Here is a 14989-nt window from a genome sequence, read left to right as displayed (position 1 = left end):
ACAGCGGAGGGGCGACGGCATGGCCACCTCAGAGCTTCCAGCAGACCTCGGTGTGGCCACCCTTCCTCACGGGGCCTCAGGCGGCACTGGCAGCCCTGGGCCTGCTGGCTGGACAGAGCACAGGCCTCTCCAGAGCTCAGGGCGCTGCTCAAGGGAAGGGTTTCTGGCACCAGGAAGATGCACAAGCTTGGATCACAGGCAGAATTCTGTGGATTATTCGAGGAAATTCCTTGGGGTGGCACCTCCGTGGGGAAACAAAGCCCCGGTCCCAAACTCCCACCTCACTTCTTTTTCCTAATATTCTCCAAACTCCCTGGTCCTCTCTTCCGCTCACACCCGGAGCAGGGGCTTCGGCCCTCGGGGGGGGTGGGGGGCGGCGTCTTTGCTGCCCGGGCGTGCGGGGCTGGGTTTCAGCGCTGACCGGGCTGCGGGGCTCGGAGCTGGCCTGGGGGCCCCAAGCTGGCCTGGGGGCCCCGGAGGAGGCGCACTTGTGTGCAGTGAGGCTCAGAGCTGTGAGGACACAGGGTGCCAGAGAAGTGCTGATCGTGTGTGTAGGGACAGGCTCTGATCCAGGCAGTGACACCCCCGGGTGGACAGCCACCCCACCCCAGCTGGACTCCTCTGCTCTCGGGCAGAAAGAGGGTAAGAGGCGGTGGGAGACTGGTAGGGGAGGGAGCCACCAGTCTGCCCCATTTCTGACCTGCAGCCCAAAAGTCCTCTCTGGGGATCTAGGTGCCTGGGAAGAACCTGCCTGTCTCCAGGTGCACCCAGGACCCACAGACCAACCAGCTCCCAGGAGAAGTCCCTCAGTGCACCGAGCCCTGGGGGACCCCAGCTCTGGCTCCAGGGCCCCAGACCCTCTACTCTGGGGTCCTGCCGGGAGCTCTGGGAAGGGCACTGGGCAGCGAGGAGAGGCAGCAGATGGCGCCCGCCTGTGGGACCATCCGGCGCCCCACCCTCCTCCCACTTCCCTACGGTCAGAGGGTCACCTGCTCCGCTCTCCTCCGCCTTTTAACGATGGCTGGGGCCTCCCCCGCGCCGGGATTGGATGTGAGAGAACGGGGTGGGCGCGGGCGGGGACCCCAGAAGCCCAGGTTCCAGCTCTGGAGGAGAGCGTCCCGCAGCGCAGATCTGGCGACCGGCGGACAGCGCGGTGGAGGCGGCAGCGCCGCGCGCCAGGATGTTTGACAGCTCGGAGTATCCCTATAATTGCTTCAATTACGACGCCGACGACTACCCTGCGGGCGGCTCGGACCAGGAAAAGCGGCTCACGCGGCCCGCGTACAGGTGACCGCGGGGTCAGGGCACCCTCCGCAGGGACTCGAGAGCGGGAACCTGCCCGGGACAGAAGGAGGAAAGGCTTTCTTCTCTCGGGCGGAGCTCAGAGAAGGGACACCTCGGTCCACAGGTTTAGAGGTCGGGGGCGGGGGGAGCTGAAGAACTGTGAGCCAGAGGTTTTGGGGCCAGAGGAGGCGAGGAGCAGGGAGCTCCGGGGGCCACGCCCAGAGCGACTCCTCGGCTCTGCTCTCCCCTCCAACGCGCTAGGCGCCCGGGTCGTCTGGGAAGGGCCGGCGGGAGGGCGCTTGGGACTCGCTCTGGGCGCTCCGCTCCTCCCCGGCCTGACGCACCCGGGTTTGCAGCTACATCGCGCTGATCGCCATGGCCATTCAGCAGAGCCCCGCGGGCAGGGTGACCCTGTCCGGCATCTACGACTTCATCATGCGCAAGTTCCCCTACTACCGCGCCAACCAGCGCGCCTGGCAGAACTCCATCCGCCACAACCTGTCCCTGAACAGCTGCTTCGTCAAAGTGAGCCCCGCCCCGGCCCCTCTCGTGCATCCCTGAGCGTCCCAGGCTTGGGGACTCCTGGGTCAAGTCACCTCGGGGCCGGGAGGGGGGTGGCAGGAGGAGGCACGGGGAAAGGTCGTTCTCGGCAAACTGGGCTTCGCCCTCCTGCTCCTCCAACAAGGCCAACCCCCCGCCCCCACCATCCCAGCCCCTGGAACTACCCTGTGCCTTATGGGAGCCCAGATGAGGGGAGGGGCTCCGTTCGGGGGGAGGGGCTCCGTTCGGGGGGGGTGGGCAGCCCAGTGCTGAGCCCCCCTCGCTGGTCGCTTGCCCAGGTGCCGAGGACGGAGGGCCACGCGAAGGGGAAGGGCAACTACTGGACGTTCGCTGGTGGCTGCGAGTCGCTGCTGGACCTCTTTGAAGATGGCAACTACAGGCGGCGCCGGCGTCGGCGCGGGGTCAAGAGTGAGGGGGCGAAAGGGGGCTGTGCCCAGGGTCCCCCTGGTCCGCAGGAGCGGGCCATTGCCACGGGGTCCCTGGCCCTCCGCCAGGAGCCACCGACCCCCGCCAGCCCCGCCGGCCTGGGCAAGGGGCCTCACAAGGACATCAAGTTCAGCATTGACTACATCCTCTCCTCCCCTGACCCCTTTCCCGGGCCCCGGTTGCCACCCAGTGGGCAGGAGGCCCAGCAGGTGAACCTCCACTTTCGGACAATGTGAAGGGGTGCTGAGGCTGCTTGCTCCTTCAGGGTCTGGCACCCACCCAGTGGGGGTCTCCTGGGTGATGTCAGTCTCCCATCAACCCAAGAAGCTAGGTTTTGCAGCATCGGACAAACCTGCAGCTCACGCTGGGTCTGGATCCAGCCAGGGCTGGAGGGGAAGCTGGTCTGTGGCCGTCAGCCGCTCACCGTTTCAGAACACGGCGCCCATGCAGGACACCCCACCGGCTGCCTGTCTCACTTGGGGTTTGCCCTAGAGTTGCGGGGAAGTCCTGCACGGGGACCGAGAGCACAGGCTCAGGGTCATCATCACCGGTGGCCACGCCCGGAGCCATCTGTGTGTGCTGGGACAGTTAGGGACACTGGCTGGCCTCTTCCTCACAGGTAAAAGTGACAATGAAGTGCTGTTGCAGAAGTCAGATGCCAATCGACCAGTGGCCGTTGCTCGCCCCCCCCCCACCCCCCGCCGTTCTGACCGTGCTGCTGTTAAGGGTCATGTCCGTGAAAGTGACAAATACATCTTGTGTTGTTCAGGAAGCCCATGCACTTTTTTCTACAGGGAAGAGGGAAGGAAGGAGGAAGGGTGGGAGGGAGGAAGAAACAGGGGTCCAAATTTGGGAGGACATGGGGCAAAGCGCGCCTCAGTTCTTCTAAGAGGAGTGAGCTCCTGTCCAGGCAGGTTCCACACACCTGGTGGCACCACAGCAGGTGGGGACAAACCCCACTCCCTGGGGAGGCGTGCATGACTCCGCACCTCAGAGGTGGCACTTCCATTTGTAAAGGTAAATTATTTAATTGCCATATAGAGATGGGCATTTTTAAAAAGCACAGGTGTGCACAGTGAAACTCTTTGAACAATCTCACCGTTTTTCACGAGCCCGTTTTTGCAAAGTCGACTGCCCTCTGTGGCTTCGCCGGAGCATGGATACGAATGCCCTCCAATCTGACTGACTAGGGGCTGCCTAGCTTTGTCAACAGCAAAAACACACCCAAAGAGGCTGCTCCCTGCGCGGGGAATGCACAGTTGCGTTGTTGAACTCTGAAAAATGGGCCAGGTGTGCAGCGAGGCAGTTGGATCGCGCCCAGGACCACGCCGGGCCGGACGCATTTCTGACTCAGACCCTTCACTGACTTGTGAGCCGCTCCCTCACCCTGTGAATAGAGATTCCACGCTTCTTTCATTGTTGGAGAAGAAGAGGAGGCTGAGCCTTAGAAATGCCGTGTCTGCCCGGCCCTCACTGGGGGTCTGCCCTGGCAATGGGCCCATACCCCTTCCACCTGCGCCCTTGGCCCGGCCCAGCCCGCCGTCTGCAGCCTCTGCCTCACAAGGTCCTCCCGAGAGCAGGACGCGGGCCTGTCACAGGGGTGCCTCTCCCTTGCGAGTGACAGCTGCCAGACTGCTGGGAGCTTGTTGCCCTCCAGGCGTGGTGCTGGGCCCGCACTGGGAGCTGGCACTCAGTCCGCACGCTGCAGCGGAGGGCAGGCTGCACCGAGGGCCCGTCTGGATGCGGGCGTGTGTGCGCTGTGTGTCTGTCTGTGTTCCTCTTACTTATTTCCTTTGTCGGTTGTGCTAACCGCATTGTTTTAAAAGACGCCAGGCACAGTTTGGAGGGTGCGCTGTTCACAAGTAAGTGGCGTCTGGAGCAGCCGGAGGCCTATTTTTCTGTTCTCAACGGAGCAGACATAACGTGCATTTATCTTTCTGGTTCTTGCTCTATGCCTGTATTTTGTTGGTGAGGGAAGCCTGATTAAGAACAGAAAGAACTCTTTGCCCTGAAGAGACGATCTCCGGGGATCCCGGCCTGGGAGGGAGGTGGGGTGCTGCTGGCCCGCCTGCCCGCGTTTCCGGGCACAGCCCACTGGGGTGCCTGTGAGCTGGGGGGCGGCCCCAGCGGCGAGACCCGTGCACTACAAGGTGTAACATTTGTTTTGTAGAGGATATCAATCATGTTTTAAGAGCAAAGGGACATTTTCAATTTGCCAGCGTGTGATATCCTGCGACTTCAGAAGGGCTCCCAGCCCTCCCCGTGAGTGGCATTTAATACCAAACAACACAGCAGGGTGAGGGCTGGCGCTGACCTATTCAAATGTCGCCGAGGCCACGCCGACTTGCCAGCACAATTATAATTAAATACGTTATGCCTCTCTTGCAAATCCACTGATTGATCACTGATGTGTGCATTACCGCCACATCACCCCAAGCAGACGGCTGCCACGCACGGTTATGGATCACCAGGTTCCATTAACAAAGTCGGGAGGCGCTGCCGAGCCGAGTTAGCGGAGACGCTGGCGAACGGCTGGCGTGCAGGGTGAAGTTCCCAGGCTTGGTGCACCTGGGCCTGGGACTCCTCTCCTGAGCCACCTGGGAACTGCGGGGTGTCCCTGCCCGCACAGGCTGGCACCAGCAAGGAATCTCCTCGGGAGCTGGAGGCAGCCGGAGCCAGGACAGCCCTGACCCCTGTTGGGGAGGGGAGGGGCCCACCTGTGCAAGGCCAGAGCCGGGGGTGGGAAGTGTGGGCAGGCGTGTGAGTGCAGACCAGCCTCAGGTGGGTCTCCCCCTCCCTAGGAGGCCCCTCTCTGTGGGCAGCACCAGGTCGGACACTTCCCCCCACACGGAGCTGCTGCCTTTGACCCCTGGTCTCCCCCAGGGCAGCAGAAAGGCCGCCTTTTCCCTCAAACTCCGTCCCCCCCTTGCTGAGCACGTTTGGGGCTGTTCTTCACTCACTCGATGAACACGTGTGAGCCGTGCTGGGCGCTGGGGCGCAGCTATGAACCCAAGGCATCGACTGTGTTCCCGACACAGGCAATGAAGCCACCGCCAGGCACACACAGACTTGCAAACCCTCGGGGTGGGCTCAGACTGTGCTTGGGCAGGACCCCCTAGGACGGGCACGGGCAACGGGCGGAGCCCCTGTGCTGGGCAAGAGCTGGGGCAGGGGCTCACAGAAGAGACGAGGGCCAGCGTGGTGGGCCGGAGGTGCGGGAAGGGAGAAGTGCACCAGAGGGCCCCAGGCTGCCCTCCCAGCCCCCCAGCCCAGGCCAAAGCCCCCCTTCCTTTCACCGTTGAAATGCCTGTGTGTCACTTTGCCCCAGAACGCCTGCCCGACAATCACCTCCCACATTCTGAGCACGTTATCTTGGTTAATGTGTCCTCCAAACCAACTGACTTACTCAGCACACACCCACCACAACCTCTGCTCTTGTCCCCAAGCCGCCTTAGCAGACCTGTCCCACCCTGGGCCTGGTGCACGGAGTTCAGGGACCGAAGGCCCAGGTGCTGAGGGTGGTGCGGAGCGGCCACCCTTGTCTCCCCAGAGCCAAAGTCCTCGTCAGGGCCCGCCAGGAGGTCTCCACAGCGTCTCCCCAACCTCCTCCTGTGGCTCTAGCAGCCCTGTGAGTGGGGGATGAGCAGACACCCGCCCACAGAAGAGGACTGAGGCTCCCAGAGCCTGTTGGAACAGAGTGGGGTCCTCATCTGCTCCTCAATTCCCAGGGCCTGGCTGGGGGTGGAGTAATCAGAGCCCTGGGCCCCTCTGCCGCTGGCTGTGGCCACCCCACCGTTCGACCCCTGAGCATTGGGAAACTTGGATCCTGGAATGAAACGAGGGTGTGGACCTCGTGGGGCCAGATGCCTCAGGCCACACCTTGTGGGGGCCCCCACAGCCCACCACGGGATCAGCTAAGAGAACGGCCCTCACCTAATTATTTAAAGGGGCACCAGAAAGGGGACGCGCAGACAGTCTATTATCTACAATTTGATTTTGTCTCCAACCACACGAACAATCCATAAACATGCAACATTGCGTGTGTTCACCCAGTTAAAAAGGCCAGCTACGTGGCACGTGCACGGGCCTCGTCACGGCTTTGCTGGAGAAGCTGGTTCCTCTCGCCAGGCCACTGCTGCCTGCACTGACACCCGGTGTGCCTCTGCGCGACCAGACTCTGCCGGCTCCAGGCGACACCGGCCCCGGGTCCAAGCCAGAGGTGTGCACACCCAGCTGCAGCCTGCACTGCGGGCTTGCAATCACCAGCAGCCACGCAGGCGGGAGCACGGGGACTTTGCTCCCCTTCCCCCACGGTGTGTGTGGGGTGCAGCGCCTCGAGGGGGCCACATGGGAGGGCAAACCTCCCGCAGCTCCTCTGGGAGGGGACAAGGCCTGCCGCTGGGCCTGTCTCCTCTCCCGTGCCAACCCCTGGTTATTGCATTTGCAGTGGCCATTTTTATATCCACCAGCTCAGCACGACCGCCCGTGGGACCTGCGGGGCCGGCTGGAGCCCTCCACACCCAGAATCCACCGCAACAGCCAGTGCTCGGCGCCTGAGACCCGAAATCCAGTTGGCTCCTGGGCTCCAGACTGACGGTCGAGAAACTGTGCTCCGGTGCATGGGACACCTTTCTTCCTGGGTTTGGGGCAAGAAGAAGACAATTCGGACCTGCTCTGTCTCCACGTGCTCACGGGGGTCCCCTGGGTCCTGATCGCGAGCAGTGTTGGTCTGCATTCCTGCGATCCCTTGTTTAATGTCTCCGTCCCTTAAAATGGATGTGGGGTGCACCCAGACCTCGAGTCCTGGGCCCATCCCCGTGCCCAAGAGCCTCACTAAACAGGGCTGGTCCCCGAGGGCCACTTCTCTGTGCTCCCCTGACGGGGGCAGGTGCTTTGGGCCACCGGGCCCGGGAAGGGCAAACAAGGAGCTCTGTTCCCCAGCAAGGAACCTGGGGGGCAGTACCTGGGGCTCCCCCAACCTGGGGGCTAGTGTGTTTGGGGAGGGGAACAGTTGTGGCCTCCCCAAAGACACGAGTCCAGCCCAGGTGCACCCTCTCAGTGGGGCCTTTTGGAAAGTGTCTGCCTCCCAGGAAAGCGCAGCCAGGTGCCTGGCACCAGCCCCATCCTGGTGCACTCTGCCCTCAGGGACTGTGTGTGGCTGGGTTGGGGCTGGGGGTCCCTGGCACAGCCACCTTAGGGGGCAGATGCACCTGAGCAGACAGGATGGAGCTTTGCAGGCTGGGGGAGGTCTCATCCCCTGAAGCATCCCCGCTCCGCCCCCCGCCCCCCGGCCTGGGTCTGCAGCTGACCCTGCATACAGGCAGCCTGAGTGCCTCTTGGGACATCCCCGCCTCCCAAGAAGCCTGGGACCCCAGAGCTGGGTGTTCCACACAACTTGGGGCCGTGTGCGTCTGCAGCTCCTGAAAAGATAGGAACGGTTTTCCCTCTGTTTTCTGTTGAGGTTGCTGACCGGACTGGATGTTGGCCAGCAGACTGGCTGAGGGGCCTCGGTCTGCACAGAGTACAGTGAGGTGGGTGCCGGGCTCACAGCGTCTCCACAAGGGGTAGCCTGGCCCCAGGAGCCCAGCCGCCTGGACCAGCAACACACTCCCTGCCTGGGAGCCGCCCGTCAGGTCTGGTGTTCTAGGACCCCACTTCCAGCCCTCACACCGGCTCTGTGCAAAAGGCCGGACAGGGGACGGTCACACGTGTGTGTCACCGAACCTCAATGCAAACCTCTTTCCCAGTCTTTTCTGTGCCAAGAAATGTGTGCAAAGAAGGGCACCTGTGAGCTCGCAGGTGGACCGAGTCCAGGGGCAGGTGGCGGTGGGGGTCTCGGGCTCTCCAAGAGGAGCCCTGTTTCCGGGAGGGCTCAGGGGGGCGCAGCCAGGAGGGCTCTCTGAGCAGCCGCCGCGGCAGCGGAGGGACGCAACCAGCCCACGGTGTGGAAAGGTTAGTACATAAATCAAAGGGAAATGGCAGGTGCCTTTTAAAGCTGATCAAGAGGCAATTTGGGGCAGGGCCCGGCCAGCCCCCTGCACAAGTGTCTTATTCTAATGGCGACACACAACATCCTGGTAAGTCCAGCCCCTGAGGGGAGAGGGCTGGTGTTCTGCTCCTGCCCGGAGCCCCAGGGGCCCGGGAACCCCAAGACCGCCTTCAGGGTAAACGAAGGCGAGTACGTTTTGCTCTGTCCGAGTAACAACAGGGATGTGGGCCCTGAGCGCAGAACTGCGCCCAGAAGTCCGTGTTCCTTGGCTAGAGATGCAAAGCCGAGATCTGGGCCGGCAGCCGCACTGTCTCTGGGCGCCTGGCCCTCCCTCATCGGGTCTGTGAGTGACCCATAGCAGGTCGGGGCGGAGGGCGGGGGGACCCTGCCTTCTGCTGAGCATGGTGACCAGAGCCCGTGCCGCCCCACCCGGGGTGGGGAGCTGGCTCTCACGCAGCGTGGAAGGGCATTGGTGGTGTTGCATGCGGACTGGGGGCGCCAGGCGTCTGGTGAGGAACCAGACCACCCTCAGAAAACCCCCACGCCCTGCTGAGGGGCTCCGTCCTAAAACCGACGGTGCAGGAGACGCCGCTGGGCTTTGCTCCCAGGGCATCCTCAGAGCCCGGACTCCCGAAGATTGCTCCTCAGTGAGTGTGCTTTCTGCCAAACCGAGCCAGAGAACATGCGCTGTTGGCAATTAAGTATCACGGCTGATTCGAGTTCCATCCTGGTCTCACCACCCCGACTCCCGCCGTCCTTCCCGCATAGTAAGTCCCTGGGGACTGGGCTCCGGGGGTGCTGGCCCTTTCCTCCCCCACCGGTCCACCTCCCGCCTCACTCCTTTCTCTGGGGTCAAGTCCCTTCTTCCTGAGTTGCATCCTAGGAGTTCTTTCCGTCCGTGATAACCTCTCAGTCTCTGCTGGAGAGGCCTGCCCCCCCTCCCTCCCGTACACAAAGGCCCCTGGTAGTGTTATTCACAGCAGCCAAGACGCGGGAGCAACCGGAATGCCCACCGTGGAGAGGCTGCGGTGAGCGCAGTGCACTTCGACGGAGCACCAACCAACGCTGCGGCACAGCCGAGCCTGGGAGACCCGCTCCGTGAGAGCAGCCAGCCACAGAGGGCACAGGCGGTGGGATGCCGCTTGTGGGGGGTGTCCAGCACAGCAAACCCACAGAGACAGGAGGCAGATGAGTGGTGGCCAAGGGCGGGAGGGAGCAGGCCCGGGGGCTGACCACCCACGGAGAGGGGGGCTTCTTCTCAAGACGATGGAAAGGAGACAGTGCCGATGACTGTCCGACATCGTGGATAAACTAAAAACCACGGAATTGTACACTTGAGAACAGCAAATCCACGTCACATGGGTTGTACCTTACTTTCAAACCACACACTCACACAGGCACACCTGGGAGGCACACCCGTGACAGAAACTGAGCGCGTCAGCCTCCAGTGGCCGTCTCCCTCTGTCTGATTCTGGCCGACAGGCCCAGCTCACAGGCTGTTTGCCAATCGAGCGAGATAAGGCCGGGAACACCCTGCTTAGCGCTAAGTGACCGAGATAGCGCGTGCAATGTGACACGAAGCTCAGCCAGTGGGGTTGTGTAAAAACATCACCTGGCCCCGTTCCCATCACACCTGTGTGTGGTTTGGACCTGACACCTGGCAGTTGGCCTTGATCCTGCCTTCAGCCCCAGGGCCACTCCCTCCTCCAGCCCTTCCCTGCCCTCCATCCAGTTGTCACGCAGCTCACCTGAAGGCAGTGACTGTCCCACCTCCCCCCCCACCCCTCCCACCATTTTCAAACTGCAGCACAGTGGGGCGTAGGGAACGACACCCGTGCCCCCCTTCCCTGCTCCCTCCACCCTCCTCAGGCAGCTAGAATGAGGCTCACCCCTGGGGGGAACCCCCCCGCCGGGTCCGCTCCCCTCACCCCACTTTCTCCTAACTCCCTCCTCACTCTTTGGGCTCCAGCCACGTGGGCCTCCTGGCTGTTCCTGCCCCAGGGCCTTGGGGAATGCACTCCACTCCTGTCTCCATTCACGTCTCCACTGGAACTCCCCCGAGTCCCAGCCAGCAGCCCCCCAGCAACAACCTCATCGCTGTCTCCGTGCACTCCTAGCTCCCGCGCTCTGCCCACGCCCCCGCCCCCCGCAGCACCTGCCGGAGAGGCCCAGAGGGCGCACGCACACGCCGTCCCACCAGGTGGCAGCAGAGCTCCGGGCATGGGCGGCCAGCCCCGGCTTGGCTGAGAGGCCCAGGCCCTGGCCCCGCCGACTGACCGGCGCCCCGCTTTGGGGTCCAGGGGCTTCCAGGCATCACCCTGAAATGGAATCGATGAGGTGGATGCTGGAGCCAGGATGGGCAGCGGGCGGCAGGCGGGTCTCTGCCAGGAGAGTGGCCTTCTCGCCGGGCAGGCCTGTTCTGAGCACCTGACAGTCACTTAATCATCGCCGTCCCAGGTGACCCGGCCGGGGTCACCTGGGATGACACCTGGGCACAGACAGAGGAAGGGACCCAAGAGTGGGCTGGCGCCCGCTGGCCCCAACAGAAACTCATAGGGTGACTGGCCCCCCGTGGACACCCCGGGGCCACTGCAGGTCACCCTCCTGGACACAGGTCTGCCCCAACCTGAGTTGAGATGCATGACCCAGCCCAGGAGCTGACCCCACCTCAGCCCCTCATGCTTGGGTTCTGGCCCACCTGCAGGCCTCCTCCCCTTCCTCCCACCCCCTCCCTGTGATCTGGGAGGCAGCCTGGAGCACAGCTGTCCACGATACCTAAGGGGACAGACCATGACCAGCAGGCACAAGTTTCTGAGCCCTGGGCGCAGCCCTCTCAAACCCCGTTCCATGCAAACACCTTTCAGGCCTCCGGGTGAACTCGAACCCAATCTTGGATTCACTCCCAGGCTGTCTGAGGCGGCGTCTTGCTCAGACCCCATGCCAGGGCCCTGGGAAAGTCCCAAACTGGTCCCCTAGGTGCCCCTTTGAGGGGTCCACGCAACACACCAGACTCAAGTGCTAGGGGGAGGCCCTGGGTGCCCTGTTCCAGCCCCTCCCCTCGCCCCACATCCCCCACCCCTCCTCGGGGCTCCCTGGCCTCCCAGCGCTCCCCTCCCTCCGATGACCAAAAGGGTATTGAAGGCTCACTTCTAAGTGGTAAATTATGACTATCATACAAACGAAATGTATCAAAGGTTTTACTGAACTTGCTACGTAGTGACAGAACCGGAGAAATGTATCAAAGGTTTTACTGAACTTGCTACGTAGTGACAGAACCGGACGCACTAGCAGGGGAATCCAAACACTGTCCCTCGCAGGAAACGAGGGTGCCTGGGAGAACTGGCCCATGTTTCAGAGCAGGTCCGCTGGCCGGCGCCCTGGCTCCATCCCTGGACGGACTGACCCGATCTCCTCGGCTCAGACTGTGCGTTATTGTCCGGTTTCTGCAAAGAGCTCACATGAAAGACGCAGGTAACCCAGACGGGTGTGCTGGACAGAGCCCATTTCGAAGTCAGCAAGACCCCTTGCTTGCCCCCGCTGTCCACCCCTGGGGGCGGGCTCCCTACCGCCGAGTCTGTCACACGCACAGCTGTCCGGGTCTCCTTTCTGGGAGCAGCTGCCTCCTGTGCTGAGTGGCAGATCCCCGGGGGCAGGACCTGACTTGGCCATTGGCTTGCTGTGTGACCCCCAAAGCCCACCCCTGCCCCTCTCTCCACGTCTGCAGAGTGGACATGGCTGCCTCGGGGCCTCGGCACCAGGAGCTGGCCCCTGCTCTGGGTCGGGCAGCTTGATTGGCCCTTCTGATTCCTGCAGCCCAGTGCCTCCCCACGGGTGTGCTTCCCCTCGTCTGTGCACCTTTGGGCCTGTCTTCCCGCACGCTCGGGGCCTGGCAGGTCCCTGCCTACTGCTCCCTGCCCACCAGCGAGCTGGCCCTCACCACACACCCCTGAGGGCCTCCCAAGGTACCCACTGCCCATAAAACGAGGCCTGCTCTGGGGGCAGGTCACACGGCAACTTTGTAAAGGACAGCAGCTGGGCCGCAGTGGCAGACCATGGGGGCCTTCCCCTGCCCTGGAGGCTGGTGTTTTCTCTGTTCCAACCCTGCAGAGCGTGCAGGCTGAAACCTCCACCTCCCGGGGGATGGCAAGCAGATCTCCGGACTGCGGGTCTGGGCAGAGAACCACAGCCGGCCCGAGAGCTGCCTGACTCCTCGTCCTCAGGGACAAGAGCCCCCAGGGTGTCCGTTCACAGCAGTTGGAGCCCCAGCCCCAGCCAGGCCTGCGGGGCCCGGCTGGTGTCCTGTGCCTTTAAAATGCCCTGGGATGCACCTCCTGACTCTGGAAGGTGCCGTTGGTCTGTGATTACAAAGTAGCCCTTATTAAAAATCAAGCAGACTCCCACATTAAACAAAATTAATCAGTAACTAGCTGTAATGCTATGAGGTCATTTCCCAACACAGTAACTCCAGGGCAACCCTATCTGATTGGCGGACGCGAGGCCTCAGGGAGACCGCGGTTATCTGCAAGCTGTGGGCTTTGCACAGGTGCTGGTCTGTGGCTGGGCTGCCTGTGGGCCTCGTCTAGGGCCCGCACCCTGAGGCCTCTGCCCCCGCTGTGTGCTGCCCTGGCCTTCACGGCGACGCCAGGTGGCCCGTCATTCTTCTCCAGGACAGCTACGGTCTGTGACTCTTCTGACCAGAGGACTTCGGGAAGGTGGCATCAGGGCCGGGCTGTGGGCTGGGATGTGGGCCGGCGGTGGAAACGCTGCTGTGTTCTGAGCCTCAGGGGTCAGAGAAGGCAGCTGGCCACATCCTGGTCCTCTGGGGACAGACGCGCACAGCCTGTCCAAGATGCTGGGCTGGTGTCTGGGCGCCCAGGGCCACCATGCTGTGGGGAAGCCCGAGCTGGCCCACACAGGAGGCCATTCGGAGAAGCTTCCAGAGCACAGAGTGAGAGCATGTGCAGGAGAGAGATCAAGAGAGCAAGAGGCGGTCCCCTGCCCCCAGCTGCAGCGGCTGCCCCCGGTGGGTCTGACCTGAGCACCTCCGCACCCTGTGCCAGGCCCTGGAAAGGACCCTGGTCACTTGGAGCCACAGGGGCTGGGGCGATTCGTCCGTCACTCAGCAGCCGCCAGACGCAGTGACCGCAGTCATCCCCGGGCCCTACGTCCTGCAGCCCAGAGCCTTAGTCCACTCTGTTCCCCCACTTTTTAAACACGAACCTCTTGCCCTGGCCAGCGTGGCTCCGGAGCGTTGTCCCCGGCCCCAGAGGTCACAGGTCTGAGTTCCCCTCAGGGCTCGTGCCCAGGCTGCCGGGTCCACCCCAGGTGGGTGGAGTATGAGAGGCAACCAGTCCAGGTTTCTCTCTCATCGATGTTTCTCTTCCTGTCTCTGAAAGCAACGAGAAAACGTCCTCGGGGGAGGGGGGAAAATAGATCAATACAGTAAACCTCCCAGGATATTTTGGACTTGCAGAGCCGCTGGGAAGCTGCTCCACCGAGTCCCCAGGCGCCCTGCCCCCGGCCCGCCTCGAGCGCCGAGCGGCACAGGAGGCGGGCTCACAGCAGCGCCCGGCCTCCCGAGCGTGTTTTCTCGCTTCCCCAAGGGGTTCCTCGCTGTTTCCCAACCCGTCTGGGATTTGGAGCCGCCTGACTGTATTACCTGTTAATTAAGTGACTTCCTTTCCTTTTCCAAGTGCGTACCAACCCTGCTCAGGCCCAGGAGTGGACCCCGACCCATGACTCGGGATCCGGGACCCGTGGGACCCCGCCTGAGACACATTATGCAGTCCGTGCCGAGGCCAGGGGCACCTCGGGCGTGCCTGGAGCCCCCCAGACAGAGGCCTCTGCTGGCCCAGCCCCCACTTTGCCAGGACAATGGTCACCGGGCCCCAGGACAGGCAGCGCTCGCCTCATGGCCTCTGGCAAGGGTCCTGCTGCTGCTTGTGGGAACTTCCCAGGAAATGTTCTCCGGAGGGTGAAACCAGCCACTCCCTGGCGAGACAACACCCCAGCTCTGACCTGGGACAATTGTCTCCTAGGCCACAGCCCAGGGGCAGGAGCGAAGGAGCCATGCTCTGCCAGAAGACACAGGGTGTCCCTGGCCTGAGTGCCTGGCCTGGCCTTGGGCCGCCGTGGACGAAGCAAGGAAGGTCGTGGGCCCGGCTGAGGGGCCCAGGGCGAGGGTCCAGGAGGCTCCAGCGGCACCGGCCCTGCCTACCCGGAAGGCTGCACGTGCCCTGTGCTTGTGTGTCCTCGTCCCCCCCATCACCAACGGGCACCTTCCTCTGCCCCCGAAGGTGCCTCAAGGCCAGCGCCAGCCCCTGAGGCGCTCAGTTAGGAGGACTTGCTCCAAAAGAGTCCCTGGGGGTCCCCCTACACGCAACAGCAGTGAAGTCCAGGGTTCATCCTGACTCCCTGTCTATTCCAGCCCCAGGAGGCCCCCCCCCGAAAGGCCAGAGGTCACTGACCATCTTGCAGATGGAGCTCAGAGAGTGTGAGGACCCCCAAAAGGGAGCGATGGGTCCACCTGGCCCCTCCCACCACTGCCCACCCTCCCAGGTGGGACCATGTTGTCGATGAGCCCCGGGTCCAGGGGGCGAGCCTGGGCCCGGGGCCGGCTGCCCCTCCCGCCGGCCTCCTGAAAGGCCTTTTCATGCTTGCGTGGATGGACACCACCACCGGCCGCATCAAAGGCCGTCTGTGGCGAGTCATGTTTTCCCCCAAACCAGA

The 14989-nt window shown here is 63.0% G+C and overlaps 1 protein-coding gene across 1 annotated transcript; it reads left to right on the top strand.

Annotated features, from left to right (window-relative positions):
* The first annotated feature begins 1180 nt into the window (after positions 1–1180).
* FOXL3 (forkhead box L3) lies at positions 1181–2507 on the top strand. The gene is made up of 3 exons (XM_037057723.1): positions 1181–1287; positions 1641–1809; positions 2124–2507. Exons 1-3 carry the CDS (start codon positions 1181–1183, stop codon positions 2505–2507), a joined length of 660 nt encoding a protein of 219 aa, XP_036913618.1.
* Positions 2508–14989: the final 12482 nt, after the last annotated feature.

This window comes from Sturnira hondurensis, unplaced genomic scaffold (genome assembly GCF_014824575.4).
Source record: "Sturnira hondurensis isolate 20B ecotype Veracruz unplaced genomic scaffold, ASM1482457v3 Scaffold0009733, whole genome shotgun sequence".
Classification (NCBI taxonomy): domain Eukaryota; kingdom Metazoa; phylum Chordata; class Mammalia; order Chiroptera; family Phyllostomidae; genus Sturnira; species Sturnira hondurensis.
The sequence above is the reverse complement of the archived record's forward strand: the minus strand, read 5'-3'. Positions and strand labels throughout refer to the sequence as shown.

Coding starts and splice junctions, on each gene's coding strand:
- FOXL3 (XM_037057723.1), top strand. CDS start 1,181: ATGTTTGACAGCTCGGAGTATCCCTATAATTGCTTCAATTACGACGCC. Junction 1,288..1,640: donor CTCACGCGGCCCGCGTACAG/GTGACCGCGGGG, acceptor CCGGGTTTGCAG/CTACATCGCGCTGATCGCCA. Junction 1,810..2,123: donor TGAACAGCTGCTTCGTCAAA/GTGAGCCCCGCC, acceptor TCGCTTGCCCAG/GTGCCGAGGACGGAGGGCCA.